Source organism: Anastrepha ludens, chromosome 3, assembly GCF_028408465.1.
Source record: "Anastrepha ludens isolate Willacy chromosome 3, idAnaLude1.1, whole genome shotgun sequence".
Taxonomy (NCBI): domain Eukaryota; kingdom Metazoa; phylum Arthropoda; class Insecta; order Diptera; family Tephritidae; genus Anastrepha; species Anastrepha ludens.
In genome coordinates this window covers 86,088,642-86,110,035 of record NC_071499.1, presented here as the reverse complement: position 1 = coordinate 86,110,035, position 21,394 = coordinate 86,088,642, and the positions used below count along the sequence as shown (strand labels likewise).

At 34.7% G+C, this 21,394-nt stretch overlaps 1 protein-coding gene across 4 annotated transcripts in view; it reads right to left on the bottom strand.

The window, feature by feature from the left end:
• Positions 1–21,394, bottom strand: part of LOC128858363 (kinesin-associated protein 3) — a 93,159-nt gene that overhangs the window by 12,547 nt on the left and 59,218 nt on the right. For 3 of the 4 annotated variants that reach the window (XR_008454003.1, XM_054094556.1, XM_054094558.1), the window contains exons 3-8: positions 5,956–6,121; positions 5,601–5,852; positions 5,393–5,529; positions 4,125–4,310; positions 3,340–4,047; positions 2,492–3,259 (exon numbers count right to left, since the gene is read on the bottom strand). Coding sequence is in view for 3 of the 4 variants with exons in the window: in XM_054094556.1 (XP_053950531.1) it covers positions 2,492–3,259; positions 3,340–4,047; positions 4,125–4,310; positions 5,393–5,529; positions 5,601–5,852; positions 5,956–6,121 (2,217 nt within the window). In the remaining variant the exon portion in view is untranslated. The remainder of the gene's footprint in view (positions 1–2,491; positions 3,260–3,339; positions 4,048–4,124; positions 4,311–5,392; positions 5,530–5,600; positions 5,853–5,955; positions 6,122–21,394) is intronic. The other variant, XM_054094557.1, reaches the window with a different exon arrangement.

Below are 21,394 nucleotides of genomic sequence, written 5' to 3'. Positions count from 1 at the left end.
ATCTTCAAATGAATATAAAAGTTATTCGCATAAGAATAAAAATACTTATTTTTGTTTTGAGTTAAATAAAGTTTAATAAGTGGCCAACTCAGAATTGATTTCTGTGATATCATTTTCTAGAATTTCTTGAATTCTAAAATTACGTAATAATAACATCTATATAAAATTATTTGAAGAACAGCAAGAAGGCGTTTTTTCTAGTCAAATGGCGCCCTTGCATGGGCAATCATATAACCTAACCTAAATATGCAAGTATGAAAATTGAAAGATGAATTAACAACAATCTCGAAAAAGCAATTCAAATTTACTTAAAATTTAATTCTTGCTCATTTGTAAAATAAGGAAAGATAGGAGGGCGGTTCAATAAGTATCCGTGTTTGATGACAGAGGCCGTTGCTGAGGGAAGTTGGTATTAGCATCGTTGTTGCCAACTATTAAACGACGGCAAAACAAATTTTAAACTGATTGAAAGGTTAGTTTGGATTGGCAGCTATTCGAATAAGACGTGTTTTGTGATTTTCGCTGAGATGACAAAGGAGTAGCATCGTTCGGTAATTCGCCTTTTATTTTTGGATGGGGAAAAATGAGCGGAGATAAAAGAAAAATTGGATGCTGTCTATGAGGACGCTTCGCCATCTATGACTACACTTAGAAATATTGGTTCAACGAATTTAAACGTGGGCGAACATCCGTATTTGATGAGGAGGGACCTGGACGCCCGGCAGGCGTGGTTACCGAGGAAATCATTAAAAAGTACACGATATGGTTCTCACTGATCGACGAATGAAAGTACGCGAAGTAACAGAGGTCATAGGTGTGTCGACCGGAACGGCAATAATATTTTACATATGTAAGTTGGCGATGAAAAAGTTGTTGTTGGCGCTATGGATGCCGCGATTGCTTACGGTGGACAACAAGCTGATGCGGCCGTTAACTTCGAAGCTTTAGAGTAATTTAAGCGAGATCCGAAGGAATCTTCGCATCGAGTTCTCACCGTTGATAAAACCTGGATTCATCATTACACTCCAGAAACTAAGGAAGAATCAAAACAATGGATTTCTCCCTGAGAATCTGCTTCAAAGAAGGCGAAGACAGTACCATCGGTCGGAAAGCTCATGGCGACGATTGTTTGGGATGCGAACGGCGTCATTTTTGAAAAAGGAAGAACGATTACTGGACAATACTACAGTGAGTTTTTGGACCTCTTTCACAAAAAATTCTGGGAAACACGGCCGCATTTAGCGAAAAAGAAGTTGATTTTTCACCACAATAACGCACCAGTACATTCATCCGGAGTTGTCGCCGCCAAACTGCATGAATTGCGTTATCAATTGCTGCTGCATTCCCCGTATTCATCTGATCTGGCGCCCTGCGACTTTTTCTTCTTCTTCCCTAACATGATGAAATGACTAGTGGAAAAACTTTAGTTCAGACGAGGAAATCATCGCCGAGACCGAGGCGCATTTTGGAGAGTTCGAGTTGGTCGGAACGTTGAAAGAAGTGTATCTTTTTATTTCTTTCTATGTTGAAAAATAATATATTTTGTTTTTAAAGGGTGTCTTCATTTCTATCACGTGTTATTATTGCACCTCTTTCGTATATACAAAAATTATCCTGGCTATAGTTTGGGAAAGTTTGATGATATCTTCATCTATCCATGTAGGATATCTTAAAAAATTGTTATTTCGGAATCAGTGATCGATTCTGAATATGGTAATTTGGTTCATTGGTTTTTGTTTTTAGCTCTAAACTAGTGTTGTTCGATTTTAGTAAAGAGTGCTTATTTTATCGGCGTCGCGCCAAAAATTGCTTGAGAGGGCAAGCGTACTACGCTTAGTTTTCAGAAAATTTGACAATCAATTATTGAGCTGATCTTATTTTAGAGGTTACTTATTTACAACACTCTTATATTTCTAAACCCTCCAGTGATGCCAAAATGAGAAAACGTTTCCCTTTTATGGTAATTGAAATTATTTAAAACTTATCTCAGAACGGTATTTGACGTTTCAGCTTTATTTTATAATGAAAAAAAGCTAATTTGCCACTAATAAAATATGGCATCAAATTTTACAATATAAAAACTTGAATGATGAGTATGAATTTCCAAATGTAAAAAGTCATTGATATTGTATTAATTTCACGAGAGATTCTCTTCGAAAAAGAGAAAATTCTTTAACTTAAACTTTGTTGTAAAATATGTAGAGATGTGTTTTGAAGTTCACTACGTTTACTAAACGTAAATAAATGTGAAAGAGTTCCACGTTTGATAGCTTCATCAGAAAAAATTATTTGTAACTGCTTTAAGTTTCATGCCATGAGGGTGGGTTTATGCCTTAAAAAATGCATATGTGATTTTTGGCTGTTTATTATTTTAAAATTATCTTCGCTTTTAAATTAAATTCTGACTTTTAGACTCAAATCGACCAATCAGCTGTACAAACCATATAAAAAAGGGACTTTTCATGTTTCGTTGTAAATAAATTAATCTCACCTTGATCCGTTTAGCCCACTCGCTGTCACTAATTGCAATAATATCCAGGCAATAGTCACAGACCTTTCGTATTTCTGCATTCTTGTCATGCATCAAGTCGATCAGATACGCCGGCGATTCAGTCTCTTTAATCATATATTCGCGCGTGCTTTCGTGTCGTAAAATTTTTTGAAATACGAAAATGATCTGCAAAACAATTTCGTCGTCTTCCTGTTTGGCCTTCAGCAATTCGATCAACGAGAGCACAACTTTTGCGCGACAGAAAAGCAACGCACAGAGTTCATCATGCGCACAGGTACCCAAATAAACAATTGTATCGAGCACCATGTCATCCAATTTGGCACCTGGCACAAGTACATCCCGTATCCAGGGTATTAATTGGAAGTTTTGCAATATTTGTGAATAATCCAAGTCGGCTAGTGATAGATTACCAAGAATACCGAGACATTCCACCACAAATGATTCGTCGTCACAAATTGTTAATATGCGAGCCAAATCGCCGACATAGTCGATAAATTTTGGTTGTAGGGTTTCGTTTTGTGAAAGATTACGTAGTAATTTCATCAATAGCGAATCCTGATATTTGAAAGCACGATCCATAAGGTCATGCAGACGATTGCCCTCCACCATGATTTGTGCATTACGTTTATTCAGCGATAGATTGATGCATAGTGCTATGAGATCAAGATCAACTTTGCTATTTAAATTGAGAATAATGGCATCAGTGGCCATTTGAACGCATTCAGTATGCGTGAATAAGCCTTTCACCTAGAACAGCAAAGAAGCGTAAGAAAACATTTTAGCTGAGATGAAAAAATACTTGTGCGATTATAAAACTTTGAACTTACCCAATCATCTAAGCTCATGTGGTAGAGTATCTTCATAGCGATGCCGTGATGCTTTTCGTCATTAATGAACATCACTAGCTTTGGTAGGTAACCAGCACCGACCATTTTCCGTCGCAACACACCATCGAAGGATAAATTAAAGACAAGTTTCAAAGTTACCTGTGCCAGATCGGTATGACCACTTTGGAATAGGCGCGGCAATTTGGCAATGATATTGAATTCTCCCATATCATCTTTATTGTCGCGGACGATTGATAATTTTTTCAGGAATGTGGTTACCAACATTAGCAAGTCGATATTTTGTCGATCCAATGTCTTGACAAGCATCTTAACAATATGCTTGCGACGCATCTTTTCCTCCAATTTTATATTCTCGGCCATATTAAGTAACAAATAGAAAGCAACGCGCAGTAGTTGTTCTTGTTTCTTGGCAAATACCTTCAACTGCTTGTTGAGACGATCGATTTCCTCTTTCTTCACCTTAGGATCGTTGCGATCAAGAGCCTCATTGCTGGTTGCTTTCATGTCGCCGTTCGACGAGACACCTGAGTCGGGGGTGGCCGTACCAGCGGAAAGCGCCTCATGGTAACTACTATTGAGTACTTGACTTTTCATCAATGAGGAGGACATTGAGCCGTGGAAACTAGACCAATTACCGGACTTGGGGCGCTGTTTCAATTCTGGTATGCGGCGACGTGGGGGTTCCATCTAAGTAAGGAAGTACAATATATATAAAGTACATACGAATACTATCTATGTCTTTAGTCGGGCAATATGTAACTTACCTCTTTTGGTTTTTCCTCATTCATTATATCAAGAAAATCATCAGTGCTGCGATTCAGTTTCTCTTTGCTAGATTTAGCTGAAAGTGGTGCAGAGCTAACGGGATTCTTTCGCACATCCAATTCATTGCGCATGCTTTCATAGCGTCTCAGTTCGTAATCGATCACGTCCATGCAGAGGGAACCAATCTGGGAATCAGTAATAATTATATATTTATATACATATGTATATAAGTACTACATATATATTCAATGAGTCAGGTACCACACCGAGAAGGGTGAAGAAATGGAGCCCTAACTTATAACCCTAGACTTGTTAGTTGGTATACAGATGTACCAAAGTTAACAGTCTCAAGCATAGAGTGTAGATTGGGTTTTTTTACGGGTCACTGCCTTACATCTTCCCTCATCTTAGAGATCATGCGTAAGCACTGCTTCGGTTCTGCATTCCTTGTCTCGTTGAGTCGTATCGCAGATGAGAAGATCATCAATTTACTAAAGCATGTGAAGCAGCGTATCTCGAGTATAATTTGAAGCCTGCACCTCCATTAATTCTTTGGGCTATAGTACGGACTAGTTCTGCCCTATGTGATATCATTCTTGGTCAACCAAGTCAATCTAACATACCCTACATATGGATCTGGCACTAAACTATTCTTGCGATGTGTGTACATATATTTTAGATGTCAGTTCCAACCTCCGCCTGCTTAAGCCCCGGCGAAAGGTGCATCTTTTCTTTATATAATTGCTAAGCACTATACAATCGGATTACCATATCCAATCTAATAAATGGATCACATCCTTCAGCTTCAGAAAAGAGAAGTATGGAAATGCTGTATTGGGTACCAGACCATTGATGGATTGCAGGGAAGGAGCAGCTCCTGGCCCACAGAAAGGTCCCATGGATCGGAAATATTTTGTTATTTAAGCTGATCAGCATCTAAAAGGCTAATAAATAATTTGCCATAAAAGGAGTGAGTTAAGCTACCATAACCAGTTCCATGTAACTCACTGCGTTCATATCAAACTATGCCTGGAGGATGATGAGGCATCTTAAAATATTTTATGTGAGTGGCTGGATCTAAATTAAAACTTTTGAAGACGCGTATAGTTGTTCATATAGTTATAAGATTTACGATTACCATAAAACCCTTATCTTTAATGTGGTAGTCCAAAGTTGTCTTGGATATTGGAATTTTATGCCATGATGCCAGATCAAATAGACAGATGAAAGGGTATTGGTATTGGTTTTGCCCCTTAACATTACTCACCTTATATTGCACAATAACGGGATGGAACTTCGTATAAGTCGAAAAACAGAAGAATATATAAATAATATTCGTCGATAGATCTAAACTTTTGCGCCAGTCCTCGCGCAATACGCGTGACAAAGCGCTTAGGCAAGCCTCTAATGGAAAAACGGAAAATTTTAATTAGTTTTATGTATGCATATAAATTTTAATGTTCATATAAATTAACCATTTTTCTCCAGTTCCTCCAGATTATCTGGATTACGGGCCACTTGCAAGATCATAGCCGAACCACGTATTCGTTCGCTTAAATCCTCATACAACAACTCCACATACTCGTCAATATTATTGATGGAGACATCAGCGTTGGTAGCTGGTGTTTTAGCGGGCGAAAGAGCGGCAGAAGTTGGACTATTTTTGGCGGTTGGGATACGCTTTGCAGATACCACCGAACGATGTTGGCTGTTATTGTCAGCGATGTCTAAAAAATGTATGATATGACAAAGAAGTTAAAATTTTGCTACTTTACTAAATAAACACAAGTACATACATACATGCGCATAAATATTATTATTTATTTTTACCTGCACCTGCATTGTCTTTACGATTCTTCAGATAGAATATTATCTGTTCCACATCCGCCAATTGGGATTTGTGTATGAGATCACATTTGTCTACGACTTCCCTCGCTAATGCGGCAGGATCCGTTTTGGCATTCAGCGAACGTAAGCGTATAATTTTCTGACAATTCTGAAAATATAAAAAAAAAAATTCAAAATTATTATTATTATTAGATATATCGCAAATGCTTATATCTACTTATAAATACAAATAAAGAGTACAAAACCATAAAAATATTGGCATTCAATATTTGAGATACTCGAACTGGAGCAATGTTTACGTGATAGAAACCACTAAGAATAGCCTACATAAATAAGTTCAGGGAATCGAGCACAAAAACCCCAATTTCTGAATTAATCAAACAGCGGTATTTAGTTTATTTTGAAAGCGTTTATTAAAGGTCTTTACTTTTTAGTACCTAAAAAGTATTCAGCCTTTATCAGAAGAAATATATATATACAGTTAAGGAAAAAACTCTACATACACCCTCTTAGCTTGTATTTCTAAGATATTCGTAAGGTAAATTAATAAAGCGTTTGCATTAATATTTAAAGGACCAATTTTTCTGAATTTCTTTTCTATTTGCCATTTTTAAAGTTAAAACGTGTTTTACAAATCGCTTTCTGAATTTAAATAATTGTAATGTTTGACAGATAAAGCAAATCAAGAAAACTAACGGGTTTTTTCCCTTTAAGTTCTTCATTTTCCTATGTATTTTAAGAGTTGCCAAAGCTGTATGTAGACTTTAGACTAGTTAGATAAGTTACCAATATTTTCAAACTTTTTTTCTTCCAACATTCTTAACTATTAATGTCGTAAACATTCACATTAAAATTATGTTGAATATTATCACTAGTTCTCTAGAAGTTGAAAATAGTTGGGTGTATGTAGAGTTTTTTCCTTAACTGTATATATATATATACATATAATTGGTGCTTAAGTCCTTGTTTTGTGTGTTTGACCGAGCACCTCCTCCTATTTGTGGAGGACCTACAGTTTTCAGCCGACTCCGAACGGCAGATATTTTTTATGAGTAGCTCTTCCATGGCCGATATATTCAGAGGTTTGCCACTGCCTGCCGAGTGGGGACCGTTATTAGCAAACCTTTTTTTTATCATTTTAGTTTTTATACACTTTGGTTTCTCTTGAGTTGTCATTTTTATCAGCAGGGAATATAATTTTTTTCCATTTCCGTCACCCTTCTTAAATTCAACCTTTTGTAAGTGAGCGTAAAAACTCGGATGTCTATCGCTTGTTTATGTGAAGAGTATAATGATTTCAAAAAGTGTCTAAATGAAACGATTTTATTGTTTTTTAACTACAACTATTAAACGACACTTAAGTGTATTCTTTTTATCGTATTCTTGCACGATATTTTTTAATAGTTGTAAGGAGATAATACATTTTTGAAACGGAATCTGCTACAAAAACCTGTAATTTACGTCATATCCAACATTTTAGTGATACATTTGTTGCCTTTTTGTTAAGAATTATTATTATTATTTATTGTTGGACTAATATGAAATGTTATGCAAGGTGGCGAAAATCAATCAGCCTATTTGACATTTGTGAATAGAAACAACAAACAATTTAACGCGTAAAGGATTTCCTTCACTAAAAGTTATTATTTCAATTTCAATTTTGCTAACAATGGAACAAGAACACATTCGAATGCGATTTTCTCAGAGCTTTACGAAAGGGTAAAGTAGATTTTGTGCATTGATTCAGCATTTGTTTCCATCACCACGATTCTAATTCAAAACAAGAGGCTAAAGAGTTATGTAAACCAGGTTCTACGGCACCGAAACGAGTTCGGGTGCAGAAATGGGCAAAGAAGGTGTTAGTATCAGTTTTTTGAGTTGCGAAAGAAATTTTGTTTGTGGATTACATGCAAACTGGTAAAACAAAAAATTCTGACTATTATTGTAACCTTTTAGACCAGCTGAGGGGAAAAATTCGTGAAAAAAGATATAGTTTGCAAAAGAAACCAAATCTGCTTTTCAGGTACATTTGCCGAAATTAGGTAAATTTCTTTCGTAAAATTAGGCTCAAGTGGAAATCTCATTTTTTCTGACCAGTTTGCATGCATATATATTTTTATATCGATGTAATTTTACTGCTACAAACTTCTGTTGTGAGATTAAGGTTATAATGCCCTTGAGCACTACTGCGCACGAATACGAAAAGTTCGAAAGATTTGCTGGCTTGTGCCTAATGATAACTGTGATCAGTTTCGTAAAGGTCAAGTTTCTTCAACTTTCAGCAGTGTTTTCATTTCTCACTATGCCCTGAGTCGGTCTATGTTACGCCATTATTAACTCTTTATTCTAAAACTAGATAAAGTCCCGTTCGGCTCACTTTTAGCCTGGAGCCCCAACGGATCATATCTTTGTGTTCAGATCTTGTGCATAAAATTCAAAGCTAACCTGTTTGCAAATCTGATGCTGCTTATTTTCATAAATGGTAAAAGTTGTTTTAATTTATAAAAATTTTTGTTACAATACTAAATTACAATGCGTTGAAAGTATTTTATATGGTAAAACTCTCAACATTGTATGTATTTACGAAGATTTCAAAAATCAAAGAGATTTTTCAGCGACTTTAACCTTACACTTTATATATGTATATATGTAATTTGCATAATAATAAAAGTATTATATTTTATTACAAAAAAACTGTGCACTCAGTATTTTTCAACATTTTTTTTAAAGGTTATGAGTAAAAAGTTTTTACATTTTTAAAATTAAAATTAGTTGTTTAATTAAGTTTTTTTAGTTAAAATTTTTTATGCCTTTGTTTTTTAAATAAATTGTTAAATTTTTCTGAATTTTGTACAAAGTTTGAGTTAAATGGTTTTTGTTGTAGACTGCACTATGTATTATAAAAAATAAATACAAAAAAAAAAAAAATTAAATACAAAAAAACTTGGTAGTTCCTATTATTTTGGAAACGGGTGTATTTCATACATATGTATGTGTATCGGGAAACGAAATATTTGCCTACTTGAGCAGGGTGAGCTCTGAAATGTTTTCATTGTGCCGTATTCAAATTATTACACTTCCAGCTTTAGTGCTGACAGCTGAAGATGTTACACCTGCTCTTCACTGGTTATGAAAGTCAGATAAAGAGCGGGAAAGGTGTAACACTTTCTTTTTTTGAATATAAAACAAGATCAGTTTAGAGGTATCGGATTTTAAATTGTAATAAAACAACAAAAATTCAAAATTGATTGGGCAATCTTTATTATTAAAGATAATCCCTTTTAAATGTTTTCTCCAATTGCGCCGTAATCGGACATCTTTAATTTTAGTAAATAGGCTTTCAATGCCTCGATCGAAGTTGGTTACTCTCAACGCATTTAGACACTGCACATACCCCCATAAATCAGAGTACAAAGGTGTGATATCACACGATCCTGGTAGGCAATCCACTGGTCCGAGACGAGAGATAAATTGCTCACCGAAACGACCGTCTTGTTGGGAAAAATTTGGTGGAGATCGCGGGCTCCAATTTCCGCCATCAAAAACTCGTTTATCAAGGAGCAATAGCTTTCGCCATTCACTATTGGCGCCAGCCTCGACTTTGAAGAAATATGGACCGATTATTCCTCCAGCCCATAGGCCGCACCAAATGGGTGTTTTCAATGGATGTAATTGCTGCTCTTGTATGGCTTCGGGTTGCTCTTCAGCTATCTTCTATACTATAAAGGTGAATGTCTGTACGTTGTCCGCGCATCACTACGAAACGACAACACCAAATGACGTAAAAATTTTTATATATTCATATTTTCACCCAATGAAGGTTATAGGCATGTTTTTATGATTTTATTTTCTGATTTTATTCAACGAGGCATAGCAACGGATGCCGGGTATTGTAATATTATGGTTATTAATAAAAAAATAGTTTCTATGAAATTATTGTTTGTAATTATTTTATATATATATCATATATCATATCCTAAACTCCTCAAAACTACTCCTACGCGAGCGGGGCCGCGGGCTAAAGCTAGTACACCATAAGTTGGACCGAGCGCGCGATGAACACTTCACAGAGCGTCGATTTTCAAAATACAATTGTACGATTTATAAACGTTGTTGAGCGTAAGTCTTTCCATGACCAAATGTCAATGAATACTGAAAAAATTATGTATTAAGTTTAAAGTAATCACGCGTGATCAGACAAAAAACGTAAACGTTTAAAAAGTACCTCCCATCAGATCACCCTTTACTACAAATCATTCAAAAATTATTCACCCACTTTGGTTTTTGAATAACTTTTCATTAAATAAAAATATTATATTGAGTAAGGGAATTCTTTATTTTGACCTTTATGCGCTCCATTGCTTGTCTGTTGGTATACTGCAATTGACTAATTCACAAGTGTCAAATGCGATTGACATACGACACCATTCAAAAGATAAAAATCTTCCTATAAGTTGATTAATTTTGAGCCTCCTTGCATAACTTAAAACCAGCTACGGCCCCATTCTACATATACCCGCCCCCCAATAGAATGCGAATTTACATTCTCATACACATAAACACGCAAGAAACAAGAAACCAGTTCAAGTACAAGTAAACAACAAAATGACAAAATACAAAGCTTACCACATTTCTTTTCTGTGCTCTTGGAATATTTGTTTACGACCATTGGCTATGTAAGATTTTCTTCTTAGTGTGTCTTAGAGCACACTAGCAATAATTTTTCGGACCTTGTGGTGTATTCAGATTTAGTATTTCAATTTAATATAAAAATTAATTAATCAATTGCTCTATTCTTTCTAAGAACGAAATTTATGAAGGATTGGAAATGTTCTTTCAATTTAACTTTCAAATAACCTATGTATGTATCTCTAAACTTTAGTGGAAAATAAATCTATCTACTTTTGTGTCTCATCTGTTTCTACTTTTAATTTGATACAGCTCTTGGAGTCTTACATCTGATCTTATCGTTTGAAAAATATAAATTTGGTAAGCGTTCTATTTAGTGCACAAGCATTTTATTTTACACACAAGCGAGGTCTCGGACCTTGGCTAGTAAAATATATTTGTGCATATTGATATCAATGTCTTGTTAAAAGGGAAAGGGGAGGGGAGAATAGGTTTGTGGGTGATTGCTATTCAGTAGGAGCCAACTTCGAAACCCATCGGGGGCTTGAAGTACTAATCGATAGAAATGATTTTTTCTTGTCTTCGAGTATATTCCTGAGCACAAGTGTACGTATACAGAAAACTTTTTTAAATCTCGATCCTAACGGAAGTGGCTCAATATCGCAACTTAAATATTTCCTTTAATATGAGGATGTCAATGCCACTGTAGCCGAATGAGTTTGTTCGTAACTACCATTCGGTGGCGTCTGGGTCCAATACCCGATGTGGGCATGAAACACCAAAAGAAAAAGGTTTTTTCTTATAGTACTTCCCCCTCGGTAGGCAATGGCAAAGGCAAAGTGTATGTCTGCCCTGAAGGAGCTTTTATAAAAACACCATCTACGCTGCGGAGGCGGCGTAAAACTGTGGGTATCACAATTTGTGGAAAACCTTCAAGTAGCGCATCACAACTCGGAAGACCAACCAAACAGCCAACAAAGGATGTAAGCGCCAATTATACATACATACAATGCCACTTAGTAGGTTTATTTTCTGCAACAACAATATTTTTTTATGCACCGAACTCAATTCCCGAATTAATCAGACCATGAACCCGGTTCTTAGAAATATCTCGCCACCAGCGCTACCTAGCGGGTCAAAACTTATACACCAGCCCTGGCATACCTGCAAGAGCACATCAAAAATTCATCGTAATCTGATGAATGGTGTACGAGGCAGACAGACAGCCTGACAAACAGTCAAACAAACATTTATTTGTATATATTAAATGTACATACATACATACTTATAGAATTACTCTGATATAATTCATGTGACCCCTATTTATTTTTATTTCTTTTATACGTGGAACGTACTTATAGCTCTGTGTAGAACCCAGAAACAGTGTAATAATAAGTATTATGAAATGAATACTAATTATAATATAAATCACCCTTTATAAGCGCAATAATAGATTTCATCGATTTAGTCTGCTTTCGAGACATTACGTCAAATGCCATGACAACACTGCAGTTGAACTTAACTGACAACGAAAGAAGTCAATGGCACCTAAATACATAGCAATGGCAAAAACGTTTTGTATTCGCATTTGCATAATGTGCAATAAAGCCACAGCAGAAATAAACAAATACCTGTACATATGTACATACATGTATACGTATACTCGTATATGTACATAAATACGTTAGACCGAATAGACAAGCAGACGCAAATTTATATGGGCAGATAAATAATAATATTCTATCACGTTTTTAAACTTTACTAGTATGGAGATACGATTTGTTTGGTAAATCACGGAAAAAAAGTAATAAAAATATAAATAACGTGGATAGAAGGCAGTCGCGTGCTGTGGCTACACCTACTTGGACGTAATTACCTGTGCGCATACATATGTATATAGACGGCTGTTAATAATTTATGTACATGCGTGTGTATATACCTGTGGTGCCTATGGTAATTTCGGTAAATTTTATCATTAAAGTTTTGCTGAAATATTGCCATGGTAATGAATGAACCTCACAAAAATTTGTCAACAAAAAATATAAACCTACAGATAAACATACATATGAATGTAAGAGTTTTCCAAGTATTTCTGTGTTCAAATTAATAATTTCTGAGGAGGAAAGTTAGACCTGTGTCTCAAAATCGCGTTGAATTGGCGGTCAGTTCAATAATAATGGAAAATAACAGAGCTGAACGCCGACCTGAAGGAGCCAAGCACATATCGCACACTTACATCAATAGTGTCATAATGAAAAAAAATTATAATAGATAAATGTTGAAATCGCCAGTATTTTCAATGTAATCTCTCTGTTTATGAATTTTTGGTACAATTTAATATTTATTACGATTTCGGAATTAAACCGAATTAAACTTCTATTCGGAAATTAAATCTATAGTGCAGGCGGCTTCCAACAAAAGAGGTGGAGCACACAGAGAATCGCGCTTTTATGCTGTTCCACTAGTGCTTTCAGCGAAGCTTCTAGTATGGATGAAAGATTTCAAAGGTGAGCTCTTTAACAAACCGTTATTCGGCTCTGAGCGAATTTGACAGAATCAGCTGGTGGGCTGACGTTGCTTGAGGTGTGTTTAAAAAAACTGAGATTGTGTTGGTGATATATATGAAAAAAATCAGCCAATGACTCTTCGTTGCTATCTGAGCAACGGCTGATTGAACGAGTGTGTGAATACAAATGAAATGATCGTGCAGAATCCGGTTGCCGAATCCCTAAGTGACGTGGCAGCCAAAATTCCCCTCACAATTTACTTTTTCATCATAGCTATATGAGATACCTGGTAATCTGTCAGCCTTAAGTAAAAGCTAAGTGTGAAATGCTTACACTAGGCTGCCATGTATTACTTATATATAAGTTATTTTACATATTTACTTTTACACCGGGACGTACCTGTATAGTAAATTGAAAACTTTGTAGTCGTTTTTCTCGACATTTTGAGTTATGATACTATTGAAGTAAATGACCGTATGTTCTAAGCGTTCATATGTAAAGTTTCCTTTCAAGACCACAAAATTGATTATAATCAACCCATACCTCTAGCAAGTCGCAGCCACGGTGCATAGAGATTTTTGAAGAACTGAGTTCTGACTAGGCGTATAAAAAAAAGTGACGTTTTCTGGATGCCATTGTAAATTAAAAAAAAAATAACGGGTTTCATATGTGCGTAGTTATTGAGAAATGAACTTTGAATTTCACTATTGAAGCTTTACTCAAATTTTCGCTACTTAGTCCTGATTTACACAGAGAAATATTTGGAAGGGCAACATTTTGTTCATGGGAGAAGGACGGACGGGAAAGAGAGACGAAGTGGTTTTTATTTGCCGTACTGGCGACACGCTTTGTGCTTCTTATTTGTATTGTCAAACTTAAAGAAGTAAACGCCAGATGCAAAGAATGTTGCCGAAACCCATTTTGCTCGTGTAACCGCGAATGAAACGTCAAACGAGTTTTTCCAGTGTCTCCCTTCCAGATGTCTCTGTGTGTAAATCGTGACTTACTGTCAAAGTTGCAACGTATCTACCACATATCCGAACTAAAAAGCACATCAGCTGAAAATTCCTACTGCCCATCGAACCAGTACATACATACATACATGCTAATGTAAACTTTATAGGTATACAAATGTGTGTACAAAGTGTTTTCTGCGCGTCAATTGAATCCACACAAATCAAGTGATAAGCACACAAATTTGTGCATTTGTGAATATGCATCTATGTATGTATGTATGTATATTCATCGTAATGGATGGACAATTGAAGTGTAGTACTTTACGTGCATTATCCGTACTTTTCTTCAATGAAGAGCAGAGGCAACAGCAACTTTGGAAAATCAATGCGCAGTCGCGTAGGCTCGCGCAACGTCCTATGTGTACATATGTACATACATTTATACTGCAAACACATAACGAGTCAATTGTAATTTATAATTTCCGCTTAGACTGGTAAGTGCTGGCACCAAAAAAGGGGAGCCTTAGTGTCATTTAAATTCACACAAGTACAATCGCCTTTTTGATGGGTCAACGCCGCTAAATTTACTTACATCCATCTATATAAGTATATGGTATATATATGTACATATATGTGACTATACAGTGTTTATGCATGAAAAGCTAAGGGCAAAATTATAAGTTGGCTATTGAAGTACTTCGTATAATACCAAAAAACTAACTAAATTATGTCAATGGTTAATGGTAAAGGGGTCGAAGAAATAGCTTCTGTCTTATCACTCAGTTTATCCCTCTTTAGGATGCAATGGCATACAAAATTACAAGATTTTTATATGTGGGTAAAAAAAAGTTCATAAATTTGAGAGGAGTTACATTCACCTCCTTCACATATTGGTCGTTTTACTGCTTTCGGGAACAAGGGTAACGACCCGAACCATTATAATCCGTCTAAAGTAAGCGGGGCAAAATCAATCATCAATCGGAAGATTTATACGTCAATCATATGTATACATATGACACTTGTGAACTAGACAGCTGCAGTATACAAACAGACAAGTAATGGAGCATGTAAAGGTCAAAATAAAAATTTTCATCACTCAAAAGCGTTTGTTTTCATTTAATAAAAAAGTTATTCCAAAACAAAATTGGATGTTTAATTTTACGCAATTCTTCACATAGTTTACATTCTTTACATAAAGATATAATAAATTGTGAGGAAAGAAGATTTACTTTAAAAAGGCTTCAGAATTTCGTGTGCATCAGTTTTGTGCTAAACAATTTCTAAACTTCCTCCCTAATTGCGTGGGCCTGTAATTGCCATTGAAAGTCGGCCCCCACCCCGATTGTGAAATCGAAAGAAAGACATCCTACATATTAACATTATTCTCTTATATGTACTATTCGATTTCAAACGACTGCTGTTCCCCATTCGTCTTCTTTTCTGTGACTATAAGCTCAAAGCTCAACGTCAAGTGTGCGAATTAAATCGCATGGCGCAGAAAATATTGCCTACCACAAAGCACTTCAATAGTAATCCAACAACATCTGCCAAGTTCCACATAGTTTTTCACCTAAGAAGTAATCCTAAAATCTGAAGTCTTGATTTTTTTAAGTTAAGGTATGGTCGCCAAAATCAATACTGAATTTCTCCCTTCACCGGAAATATGTTTTTGAGTGGTTGTGGTTGTAACGTCACGATCGGGCACCGCTTGGGATTTATTCTGCTTACGAAATTTCATTTCAAATGTTGTTCTCACAATTATACACTCTTTTTACGGCAGCAACGAATCGAGCACCAGCTAATACAAAACATGGTAAAACAAAGTGGGAATGTGATGATTTTGTTTAATCAGGTTAAACTTAAAAATTTACATTAAATGACAATAAAGATAAAAATTTATTTGTTCTAATTTTTCTTAAAATTGTTGAAGTTTAAAAAAAATGGTTTTTGAAAACAAAGGTGGTTATGTATGTTATAAAATTTCAGTTAAGAAAGGTTCAAATAAGCTGACACATTAAAAAAAATATGTTTGTCCTAATTTTTCTTAAAATTATTTAAGTTAAAAAAATATAAATTTTTTAAAACAGTTGAGATTATGTACTTATATTAATGGTTCAAACAAGCTGTGGTATTAAATATAAAATTTTGTTTGCACGTCAAAAATTAATAATAAAAAAACAAATTTAGTTTTTATAATTATAATTTAAGTACGAAATAAAGTATATTTAAAGTGCATCGGTCATATTAGCGGCAAATTGAGAGAAGTAAAGTATCTAATAAGCAATCAGTCTCTGTATTTTACGGAAGTTTGCTATATGATTATTAAGATTTCTACTTAGCTCAAAATTTATTTTAAACGTTGCTACAGCCAAATTAGCAAAATGACAAGCTTGTATTTTTTAACTTTAGTTGAGATCACTCAAAACTCAACTAATGACTCATGTTCGAAGTGATAGAAGTGGGCTACGTGCATCCATATGAGTAAATAGGTACGTATATTCACGCATATTTTATTTCATACATTTGACATACGAACCAAAGTTGCACATAAATGTATCAGCAAAAAAAATTAAGCAAGGCTACAAATCAATAAGTTTTGGAAATTGCTGTGAGGCGTTTAGAACATTCACATTTGAATGTTCCTCTGTTTTTAAATACATACAAAATGGTGTAACATATGATTAGTATGATTAAGCAACAATATCTTAAAATTTTTACTGTCTCGTTTTATGGTTAATTTCAATAATTAGCTAAAAAGTATCGAGGAAACAAAGGAAAAAACAAAGAAAAAATAGTACTAAATTAAATCGTTGCCTAATCTTAACCAGAAGTTAATGTTTTTTTGAGATTTAATGATATAAATTAACCTTTGCATGACAAAAATCATTTTTGGATTATTAGGTAGTTTGTTCGTGCCCGTCAATTTGTAATTAAATAATATTAGTTGAGCTCAATTAAATGTTAATATTGTTTTAGGATTGTATACAAATTCACCTTACATCTGCTATAAATTTCCTTTGACGGAATAGAAAACATTTCCATAAAATAACTATCTATTTTTTCAGTTTAGGTTCCGTTATTTTTATATATGCGTATTTAGGCTTAAAGGTATTCTAATGTTGCTCACATAACGATTGTAGGTAACAACATAAAGGAATCGAGACAGATATAAAAATATATATACCAACACATACACATCAAACTTGGTACACATAATACCCTTTGTCAAACGTAGGTTGGTATTGAAAATGAGCGAAATCAGTCAATAGCCATGCTTTAGGATAAATGCGTGTTTTTCGTTGCAAGATGGCCTCCGTGGTTGAATGGGTTAGTACGTGGTGTGGGCCGGTTCGAGACTCCGGGCATGGAACACCAAATTTTCATCATTTGTTTTTTCTAAAATCGGCAGCCAATGGTAAGCCTCTGAGTATATTTCTCTCATGAAAAAGCTGCTCATAAAAACATTTGTCGTTCGGAGTCGTCTTAAATTTGTAGGTCACCCATTTGTGGAAGACCCATTAGGACGCACATCATAAACAAGAGAAGAAGCACGCCAGTCTAAGCTACAACTCTAATACTGCGAGTTTGTTTGATTCCAAAAATGCATATTCAGCGCAAATAAAATTTTGCTAAGACGTACATTTCGCTAAAATGTTCGGAGTAATTTTTTTTTATTTCCTTGATAATTATTAAATCACAAAGGTTATTTGTAAACTTTGCTACCGCTCCAAAATTTAGTGAATTTAGCACTTCCTTACTTGTTAAATTCCAAATAACCTTTCCACTTTCTCCTCAGTTTTTCCGTCCTCGAGAGGCTAAGGTTTAGGCACTTCAGCTCTCATTTTTGGCTACACTTGTGAATAGGTATAGCAGGTTTATACTCATATATTGCTTAGCTGACCAATTCCATCAGTAGTATGTAGCGGTTAACACAAGCCTTAGTGTTCATCGTTCCATATTTTGTATTTTTCCCCTGTTTCATCTTTCTTTTCTTTTTGTAAAGGGTATCACAAACAAGACAAATTTGATTTACTGCCCAATTTTGTCCTCTATGAGCAACCATGTAACCTAACCCAACCTACATTAAATACAGATATTTCTCTTGCAAAACAAGTGCGGCGAAAACTATGTAGTCTTGGGTTATGCCAAATAATGCCATAGTAGGCTAGGTAAGGTTGTAACGGTTGCCTATGGGACACACTCAGGCTCATAGCTCATTGTGATACCGCGTGAGGAACGTATCATTATCTCTCCTAAAACCAGTACAAACTTGTCAAAAACTTCAGTACATTCCTGATTTCTATAATGCTAAGATGTTCCAACTCATTAAAGAATTGTCCACCTAAAGTGGTTAATCTATGTCTAGATAGAGCAGGGCATTGACACCGAAGATGCGAGATCGTCTTTTCCTCTTACTCATTTAGTCAGTTTCTGTAGAAGCTATGTATTTGCACGCCCATCCTCTGGACATGTCTGCATATTAAGCCCTAGTAAATTTTGTTTTAATTATTCTTTATGTTTTTTCAGTAGGTGGAGCTATATTTATGAAGACTATTCATGATTTAAGACATTTTATATTATGTTGAGATATATGAGCATATATACATATACATATATGTATGTATATATACAAGGTGGTGCAAAATTAATCACTCTATCGGAAGATTTATAATTTTGCAAATGGTGTTGTACGTCTATCTTATTTGACATTTGTTCAACTAAAGGCCAGAATAAAAAATTTCAATCCCTCAAAATCATTTATTTAGCAATAAGGAAATTCAACAATAAAACTGGATGATTCATTTTGCGCCGAATTAATTTTGCATTGATGTGAGTGGTTTGAATGTTCGAAGTTAGGCTTAAGGGCTTGTTTAAATGTCAAAAAAGTAAAAAAAAAAAAATTTCGTATTCAACAAAAAACAAAAATACCAATTACGATAATAGTTTGTTGTTTAAAATGACTTTAAACCCAAAATAGTAATTAGATTGCTAGGAATCTTGGTATCTGTGAGACATTTTCGAGCGAACCAGAATTTCAAAACGAAACACGTAATTATTTCAGCATACTTATGCCTTTGAAGAACTCACTTTTTCCAACAAAAATATTACAGTAATGAATGTTTAAGTATGTACATCCTTCATTTCACTAAATTATGTCATTTCTGCAAGAAATCAATATTCCTCTAATTTTCTTTTTGTTTTAAAAAGCAGCAATGGCAATTTAAAATGTTAGGTATGTCAAGAGCTTCAAGGAAAAATATATTTTGGGCACATTTCCAATAGCCTATTGCACCTTAAAAAAGCTATTCGAGAGAAATGCGCAAAAATCATCCTTAGTGTCCTTCAGTCACTCGTAAATTCGATGCCACGTCGACTAATATCAGTTACAGTAAATAACGGTGGGCATACAAGCAAGCTATTACATATACCTAACTTTAAATTGTTTTCTTAAAATTAATTATTTTTTGAAATTTTTACAATAAAAGGCTGAAATAAATATTTAACATGTTTTATTCTTAAGTCTTCCCTTATGCCAAAAGGTAAAGAGATGTATGCTCTGATTTTTTGTTACAAAAAGCATTTTTTTGTTCAATATCCCATAGAGCCATTTCGCTTAGTGTACATTATTTACTTCATTGAATTATGCGATTTCCGCTAGAAATCAGTATTTCACTTATTTTTTGTTTTTGCAAAGAACAGCCAATGGTAATTTAAAATTTTCGGCATGTCAAGAGCTTCAAGGAAAAATATATTTTGGGCACATTTCCAACACAAATTACTGAGAGAAATATGACTTACGAGTACTGGTACATACAAGCATACGAACATACATAGTTAGTATGTATCCAATAAATATAACATTTCGTACGCATTTTCTTTTAATAATAAAAATATGCACATATGTATATTTATACTCGCACCTCACATTGCCAAACCTTGAAGAAGGTCAAGCTCAGTAAATACTCCATAGGCGCATAGAACCGCAGGCCAATTTTATTTTTAGTGAAATTTATTACATAAATTACAAATGCTTTTGTAAATGCGCAGGAAATCGCCCTGTCATTTGTGTGCACTTCCTTCATAATGACAACTGCGGAGGAAATTCCGCTGCTGGGGTAGAATCACAATGCTGGGTTGGCATAATGGCTGGTTTGCCAAATGTGTCGACATTGACCTACATTCGCAGTTATTAGTTCTAGCTTATCTGGGAAAAGAAGTAGCACATAGCAGAAGCAGTTTCAGGTGTAGGGAGAATTTGATGAATGCTTTCGAATACCTATGATGCAGTTGTAGCTACAATTTATAAATTTTTTTTTCATTAATTGTTTTCCACTGGAAACAGTGAGTTCCTGAAGACTAAGAATATAGATAGTATTTGGATATGAATGAAATTTAATTAAATAATACAAAATGGCTTGATCTACATTTTCATTCCTTAATCACGAAATCTATTACGTTTTTAATTGGTTTATTCATTAGGGGATTCTCCTTATGAATCTCATCAGCTAAAAACCTATTGCTACGCAGGTTAGTGAGTAGTTTATACAAAGCTGATAAGGATTTTATATCTTATGCCTTCATTTATTATTTTCCACCGTAATATTTATTATTCATTTACAGCCCGCCAAAAATGTTGTACATCACCATTTTGACCAGTTTTGAATCATTTAAATTTTTTGTTTTGAATGTTTATTAGTTTTTTTTATAAAATTCGATATAACTAGTTGCCTAGCAAAAACGTTATAAATCCAAGTTTCAAACCCAAGCACAACATTTTTTTATGCTATTAAAATTAAACCAGTACACTAAAAATATTTTTAAATGAAAATCGAGGTAATAGGATAAAAAGTTTGTCAAATTTTTCTATTTTTCATGTAAAAAAGGACTGATAGACCAAAAACTGAACGTTCTGTTGAGAATATTGCTGCTGTATTGCAAAGTATTTTTGAACAACCATCAACATCGATATCCCGACGTTCTCGACAATTAGGCATTCATGAATCGACTTTTTGGAGGATTTTACCTGTCGACGTGCTAATGGTGGGCATTTAAATGATGCCATTTTTCACAAGCCGTATTTTGATTAAAAATAGTAAAACCTGAAATAGTCAAAATTTTGACATGTTTTATTTTAAACAACATCTGGGCGAGACCCTTTAGATGCGTATTTATGCAGTTCCTTGGCACGTAATATTTTATTTTTGGCTACGTTGCGTATAAGATACATACGTGCGGGTGTGCTATAGCGGCAAACATATTCTACATACCCATGCACATTCCTAAACAAAGAAATGTACACAAGCGCGCATATGATCCATTCATCCAAAA